General features: G+C 29.1%; 1 protein-coding gene across 1 annotated transcript; it reads right to left on the bottom strand.

The window, feature by feature from the left end:
• Positions 1-1023: 1023 nt before the first annotated feature.
• LOC132934466 (zinc finger MYM-type protein 1-like) lies at positions 1024-3381 on the bottom strand. The gene is made up of 3 exons (XM_061000769.1): positions 2628-3381; positions 1390-2498; positions 1024-1281 (listed from the first exon to the last, which is right to left on the bottom strand). Exons 1-3 carry the CDS (start codon positions 3379-3381, stop codon positions 1024-1026), a joined length of 2121 nt encoding a protein of 706 aa, XP_060856752.1.
• Positions 3382-8201: the final 4820 nt, after the last annotated feature.

Here is an 8201-nt window from a genome sequence, read left to right as displayed (position 1 = left end):
AATCTATATATTTATCAATATATCTTTATCTATATACTTTGGGCATTTTTATCTATTATCTTTATCTAGATAATATTTTAGGTATCTTTTCCCAACATAGCCCCAGGATCACTATCCAGGTTCGTAACTGTCATCTGCAGTTGTAGTACTTGTCTAATCAAATTTATCGTCTGTACTTTTCTAATCATATTTGAAATATCAAAAAACAAATATATATAATAATATAATGTATTTATATATTTTGTAGTAATATTGCATCGTTATAGTGGTTTTAATTATGGTCGTCGGAAAAAATCACAGCACACCACGTTAGTCAATTGAATATCATTAATGAACAATTTAAATAAGAGCGGTTATATACGAGTGACACATGAAGTCACAAAAACTTCCTGAAAAAATGTCTTTATATTGCTTTCTATTTGATATGAAATAATCATCATCACCAAATATCTATCTTACCAACCTATCAAAATTTGCATTTTGAGTAAGGATATTTATTTTTCAATTACCCTTATTAATTTCAAATCGTTATATTTTCATAAAACACCGTGTGATTCAACGATCCCGATCTTGCGCTTGCCTAGCACTCGTTGCCTCATGCCAGGGCCGTCCCAAGGTTTTTCGGGGCCAGGGGCCAATTAATTTGGGGGCCCTTCGACCATAATAATAAGATATGATAAACAAAATACTCACTGAGAATAACAAAATGTTTATAAACGTTTTTTTTCCAAACCTTAACCAATCAAGCTCAATTAAATTCATGTACCTACTGCATTACATACTTACATAATAGAATTGAATATTATTCATATTATTTATATCAATATTATTCAATACATTATTAGCAATGTATTACCATGTATACAAAAAACTACAATTTATTCCTAGATGGTTATAAATATTCAAGGAAAATATTAACTTGGATGTTTATAGGATTAAATAAATAGATAAGGTAGATTAAGAAAATTAAAAAAAATGTACGTATATTATTTTATTATTTTAAATAAAATATTAAAATGTATATCAGAAAACCTTTTTCCTAGCTTTTTTTTCAGCAAAGCTGTCTATAACATCATCATAATCTAGAGTCTTTGCCAACTTGTGTTCGATGGAGAGAAGTATTAAATGGTTTAAGCGGTTTTCTTCTGTAGTTGAACGTAAATAACTTTTTATTAATTTCAGTTTACTGAAAGATCTTTCTCCCGTTGATACAGACGTGGGAATGGTAGAAAGTATTTGAAGACAAATACATATTTGAGGTAGTATATTTTGAAGTCCTTTCTTATATATTTGATTAAGAATAGAAATCGATGCAATTTCGCTATCATTAAAAATAATTGTTGATACTTTGTGTATTTTTAAATAAATTTGTAGTTCCTCTTTTAATACATTAGCACACACGTCATTAGGATATACACTTGAAATTATATCAGCTTGAGCTTTGAAATATTCAGCACTTGGTTCTTCTGTATCTGGTGGACTGATTATTGAAGAAAATGTGTTTGTTATTTTCTCCATACTTGCTTGAATACCATAAATATCTGATAAAAGCCTATCTAATGCGGTTACAAACACTTCAACTTTAAATTTGATATTAATATCATGGGAAGGCTGTTCATCTGAAATATCATCGTGAAAATGTTTTTTTCTTCGAACTCTAAAAGTTATTCTAAATTCTGTTGTTAAATTCAAAGTGGAAGCTACTGATTTAGACTCCAGTAATAAATCATTCCAAGAGTCTTTTATCTGTTGAATTTCTGTAGCTAATTGTTGAAAATGCATCGAACTTTCATCTATGGAGGATTTTTTGCTCTGAATAATTTTATTACGATCATCAATACACTGAAGAACCTTGTACCAGATAGTTGTTAACAATATAAATTGAAAGGAATGTAACCATGAAATTAGACCAACTGCTTCTGCATGATTATCTGCAGGTAGATTAATTTCATTTTTAACACGAACAAGTGAATTTAGAATACCGGAATAATTTTTAGATAATGGATGAACAGCATCAATTCTGGCACTCCATCTAGTAGCTGATATTGAATGTAGTGAAAGACCAGCAGTTTCTTGAAGTATCTTCCATCTTGATGGACTACAAGAAAAAAAGTTGTATAGCTTTTGAATGTTTCCAAAAAATGATTTTACTTCTAGGCTGGTTTCCATTGCATGTACTCCACATAGATTTAAAGAGTGAGCACTACATGGTGAGAACAAAGCTTGAGGATACTTCTCTATTATTTTACTTTTCACGCCGTTGTATTTGCCAGACATATTTGCTGCATTATCATAACCTTGACCCCTGCATAGTGCTAAATCTAAATTGCATTCAACTAAAATTTCTTCTATTTTGTTTGCAATATCAGCTCCTGTTTTTTTTTCATAGCCAACCATTGTTAGAAATCGTTCTTGTATATCCCAAGTTCCAGCATTTTCAAAAACATATCTTATAACGAATACCAATTGTTCCTTGTGTGACACGTCTGGAGTACCGTCTACAATAATTGAATAATATTGACATATTTTTATTTCTTCAATAATTTTTTGTTGAACTTTTTTGGCACACATTTCCAAAAACTCATTTTGACTTCGTGGAGATAGATAATGAGCAGACATTTTTTTACCACTGTCTTTATATTCCTTAATAGTGTCCAAATAATTTTTCATTGTTTCGCTGTAATGACTAACTAATTTTGCAGTTGAAATAAAAAGCCCACAGTCATCATGATCGATCGTTGAGTGTATGCCTCTAAATGGCAAATTATTTTCTGCTAAAAACAATGTAATATCTACTAATACCCGAAGGAGTTTTCTCCATTTTTTTTTCTCTGTGTTAATAGAAACTTGCAAATCTTTGTCGATCCCTTTCCTACCATTTATTGCTTCTACCAAGTCCTTCCATAATAAATATCTTTCTATGTGTTTTGTATTCCCTTCGTGGTTATCGATCTTTTCATAAAGTTTTCTCCAATTATTTCCAATACCATTTCTACATAAACCCGACGGCTCAAATTCATCATCTCTTAAAAAAAGACAACACGGAAAGCAAAATAAAGCATTTTTTAGTGTACTCCATACAAGCCAGTCGCGTTTTAGTTTTTCTTTATTTGGTAAGGTTTTTTGTAAAAGTGAGATGGGAAAAGAGCGATTCTCATGTTTATTATGGGGAAACTTTGATGGCATAGTAGGTGGACCAACTGCAGCTAAATAGTCGCGATCTGACGAACTAAGTTTTTTCCAAGTTGCTGGATCGTTACTTAATTTAAACATTTCGTCAGATTGTTTGTTAGAATTGGCTTCAATAATGCCTTTGAAACAAAATATATTACTGTCAATAACATTTTTATCTAATTCCTTCACACTTTCATTCTCGTTCATTTGTACACATTCAACTACCTCATTATTTTGTGTGTTAATAACGTTTTCATTGATTTATTTTGGATATGGAACAACTGTATCATCAATTTTATTTTTTTTGTGACTCTCCTACTTGAATATTTAGGGCTTTTTCATTTTCTAATACTTCGGGGTCATCAATATCACATTGTTGCTCATTTATATCATTTTGAGCCAAGTTCCTACTTGACGTACACCAACCTAAATCATGTAAATTACGTTTTCCTTTTTCTTCTTTAAGTTTTTTTTCATTTTTTGCCTTCCTCTTCGCAGCACCCAATAAATACACACGCTTCATTATTATTTTTATTATTAACAACTCTAAAGTCATAAAAAATAAGTAGTGTAAGTAAATTATATTAATTTAATTAATTGTTTTAAATAAATTATTAGAAATTAAATTAAGTAATCGAGTATGGTAAATGGAAAAAAGTCTCCCGTTTAAATAATATTATAGGATATATTTTATTCAATTTTAAATTAGTTTACGAGAGGTAAACCACAAATATAAATGAATACATTTTTATATTTTTTAAACAATATTATTATAATATATATTATATTCAATTTTTAATTAATTTACGAGGGGTAAACCACTATGATAATCATAGAATACAATTGTATAGACATGTAAACAATAAATAAAGAAAAAAATTGGAATGTCCGTAAACAACTCAAAAGAAGTCAAAATATGTTGAAGAGTTTATGGTGTGTAGAAAAGCCAGGGGCGGACTGGACGACCGGGATACCGGGTAATTTCCCATTGGGCCGCTGCTCGTATAAAATATAATATATTTATTAATATTATTATTGTGAAATTATAAATTAAATTATTATATAATATATAATATTTTAATTAAATTATAAATAATAATCAGAAAAATAAAATTGTCAAAGCATAGATAATTTAGTAACAAATTCAAATCTGCTTTCGAAATTAATATCAGAACGTATTAGGCGTATAGTGATTGAAGTCGTGAACTATGCTTTCGACCAAAAATGAATCACGCTCCAGCCCCCTTAAAATCAAATTGATTGTAGTTTAAATTATATACACAACAATTACTTGTGATATACTCTAACTAACAAATTTACACTAGTTATTCTATTTTGTTAAATAATTAAAATATTTAAAAATGTAAAAGGTAAATTGTGTTTACAAAAAAAAGTATATATTATATAAAGGGCCGTTAGTATACTGAGGTCTGAAGGCCTCTAAAATTATGATTATCCCGGGCTGTTTTTTCTCCCTGTCCGCCACTGGAAAATGCTATAAAATATTTAGATAACAAGTAAAAAAAAAATTTTAAAACATTTATAAACCCAGACTACTCATTAACTAGTGTAGGTACTGTGAGTACCATCTAGTTTAAACAAATTGAGGAATTCGTTTTCCTACAATACCTATTATCTACAACATTAGTATGTGAGGTGGAATTGTGAAAATATCCACCAGTGTGATTATCAAAAATTGTACAACATTTAGTACATTTAAGACACTTTTTATACTTGAATTAAATATTTATTGACATGGACAATCTGTTAACTGGGTGACGTGGAAGCATTTTTATTCCCAAAAGCACATATTATTGTATAAAATAAGTTTCACATCCACAAGTTTATTGTTACCTATTGTGCAAATTTTGCCTATACAATACGCCGGAGTGCCGGACATCACATCATTATGTTTGCGCGAAGTATGCAGTACAATTTTTTTATATTATAATTATCATCAGTAATTACGACTATTTTCTGCGTACCTAATCAATAACATAGATGGGTTACCACTATGGGGAATATTACTAGGGCAGTGGACTTGTAGCATTTGCATGTTTGTTTTGCTAAGTCATAAAAATAGAGAGTACGAAACAAATACGTTTCATTCTTTTACAAATGTAATTTTTAAATTTTATTTTGCATATAAATGCATATTTTGAGTCTTTTAGATTCTGAGCGGAGCGATGAATGTATTGATTATACAATGATGTGTGGTTTTTTATTTTATTTTTATTTGAATTTTTTATTTTTATGTCTGTCGTCACCTTTTAGGACAGTAAAAATACTTAGATTTTCTTCAACAGTATCTTTTCTGATAGAAAAGTAAATCTAGTTGGTACTTTGGGAGAGTCAAAAGTAAAAATTTCCCAGTAGTTTTCAAAAGCGCCGTGACAAAAAAAGATAAATTAAGGAAAAACGAAAATTTTCATGCAAAATCTGTTTTTGAAAAAATCGATTTTGGTTTTTGGTGTAACTCTCAAAGCTCCTAGTATATTGTTTCAAAAGCAGATGAAAAAAATTAAAAATCCATAGGCACAATTTTTTTTTATAGGCATTTAAAGTCAAATATTGACAAAAGTTATCTGTGTACACGATTAGTAGTCGAAATAATGCTTCGATTTTCAACTTCAGTATCTTGTTCGATGAGAAAGAAAAAATGTCTACAAGAAAGTCAAATTAAATTTTTATGAGCGTTTGAAATTCATATTATTATAACACTCGATTTCTCGTGTAACGATTTTCTTATTTTATTGTAATTAAAAAACGAATGACTGTAGATACTTGAAAATTTCACTGAATATTTATATTATTAGATTTTTCTATAAACCATACAATTTTGAAAATAATTTGACCCTTTTTGAGCTGTTAACGGACATGGTCAGTTTTCAATTTTTTTAGTTTTTTTTTCTATAAATATCAATACATTTTTATTTGTTGGTTAAAAAAGCGTGAAAATTTAATATAAGGCTCCTGATATATCGTTCTAATAGCAGTTGAAAAATATTAAAAATACATTGCCACAATTTTTTTTTATAAACATTTAAAGTTCAAATTTTGACAAAAATTATAACATTTAAAATATAATAATTATTTTGTAGTTAAAAATTTATAAAATGTTCAACTTTTATAGTTAAGGATTGAAAATTTAAAACAAGGTTCCACGTAAACAGGTTATATAATATAAATTACTTTATTCACAATAATATCATCAAATATACTTGGTAAAATCATAGGCTGACTGACCGTTTTCGCTAAGAATCATTTTTCTTATACAATGATATTATGTCAATGAATTCAAATTTAACACCATCCATTACAGTGTCCCACTTGTAACCTACTGTACAGCAGAGCGAAATCCACTAATCCACCTTTTTTGTATCTGTCATCACTGTGGAGCAGTAAAACTGCTCTGTTTTTCTTCAACAGTATCTTGTTCGATAGGAAAGTGAATCTAGTTGGTGCATTCGGAAAGTATTAATTATATATAATTTGCACATTTTTTTGTTGGACTTGCAATTACTTGCTAATTATAAGGAATCGATTGATATCAATTTCGAACTTGTGGGTGAAAAAAGATGGGCAACGTGAAGTTGGCCCACCTTTCTTATTTTTGTCCAGTACTTAAAAATAGTGACTTGCAAATTTTAAAACCTTACTTGTTAATTCTTGCTAATTATTTGCTAAATGTTGATATAGGTCAGATTGGTTTGACAGAAATTGGGTGGGCCATCTTCACGACCATCTTCAATTTGCATTTAAACTAATAGTTGTTTTAATCCTATTCGAATAAAAGCCCGCAATCCGTATGGTGCGCACACGGTTCACTGTGGTGGTGATGTCGTATGGTGTACGTCACCATAGATCGTTAACTATTGTCTATCGATTAATACAATGTATTACATTAAATTGTATTATTGGCTTATCGCCTTCGGTGATCCTCAAGCGCTTGTAGGAAAAATGTGTCAATTATTATATGACAAACATTTTTTAAATTTTTATTCTAACATTTTGACCGTTGTTTAAAATACATTTTTGGTGTGGTAAAAATGATTTAAGTTAAATAAGTCTCAAAAACTAAAAAATTGCGTATAAAAGTGTAAAATATACCCTAAAACAAAAAAAACTCAAAATATGCATTTATATGCAAAATTAAATTTCAAAACTAGCTTTGTGAAAGCATAAAACGTATTTGTTTCGTACTCTGCTATTTTTGCGACTTAGCAAAACAAATCCGCAAATGCTACAAGTCCTCTGCCCCTATATAAGTATATTATTATGATATTTTATGCGGCTTGGCACGAATTGCGTTCAAAATAAAAACATCGATAAGTGATATACGAATTGCGTCCGGCCTTATCCAAAGTATAAGTAAACGATAACCGTACAATTTGAAAATTATACTGGTGATATAATAGTTTATAATTATATTTTTTCCAGTTATACAGAAGGCAGGAAGTCACAATTACGCTTTATGTATGTATTTATTATAAAATCGGAAAATTGCTGTACTTTTCACCCTCGGGCAAAATTGATACAATATCGTCAGTAAACCAATCCTCTTGATCTGGTTTCAAAAATGGGAGACCAAAAAAATACTTTAAGAAAATACTTATTTCACAATTTTTTTTTGTATTCTTATATTCACTTAAACGAAGCGTTTGAATTTTCCTCCACCAACTTTAGCCTAAATGAAAGCGACAGTATTTCATTTGAGGTGATGGCCACACGATTAACAATAATGACTAATTAGAGAATTGCTTTTTCAAAGTCAGCAAATATTATTTCTGGTGAAAAAACTATATTATTTTTTATAAATTCATATTTTAGGTGTGTAAATGATTTTTTAAAAGTCTGTATATCTTTACTAGGGAGTAAACAAAATACCAGTGGTATATCATTTTTTTTTTTTTTAATCCATTGAGTGAAAAAAACTATAAAAACAAGTTCCGTTTTAAAAGTTCCGTCAGCAAATATTGATATATTGAATCAAATTACAGTACCTACTACACCTAAAAATTTTTAAT

Source organism: Metopolophium dirhodum, chromosome 1 (genome assembly GCF_019925205.1).
Source record: "Metopolophium dirhodum isolate CAU chromosome 1, ASM1992520v1, whole genome shotgun sequence".
Taxonomy (NCBI): Eukaryota; Metazoa; Arthropoda; class Insecta; order Hemiptera; family Aphididae; genus Metopolophium; species Metopolophium dirhodum.
Note: the sequence above shows the minus strand (reverse complement) of the source record. Positions and strands in the feature narration are given on the sequence as shown.

What these genes read in the sequence shown, in the direction of transcription:
- LOC132934466 (XM_061000769.1), bottom strand. Translation starts at nt 3,381, where the DNA reads ATGAACGAGAATGAAAGTGTGAAGGAATTAGATAAAAATGTTATTGAC. An exon ending in TAAGGAATATAAAGACAGTG is followed by an intron (nt 2,499 to 2,627) that starts GTAAAAAAATGT and finishes CAATTATTGTAG; the next exon opens with ACGGTACTCCAGACGTGTCA. An exon ending in CTAATGACGTGTGTGCTAAT is followed by an intron (nt 1,282 to 1,389) that starts GTATTAAAAGAG and finishes CAAATATATAAG; the next exon opens with AAAGGACTTCAAAATATACT.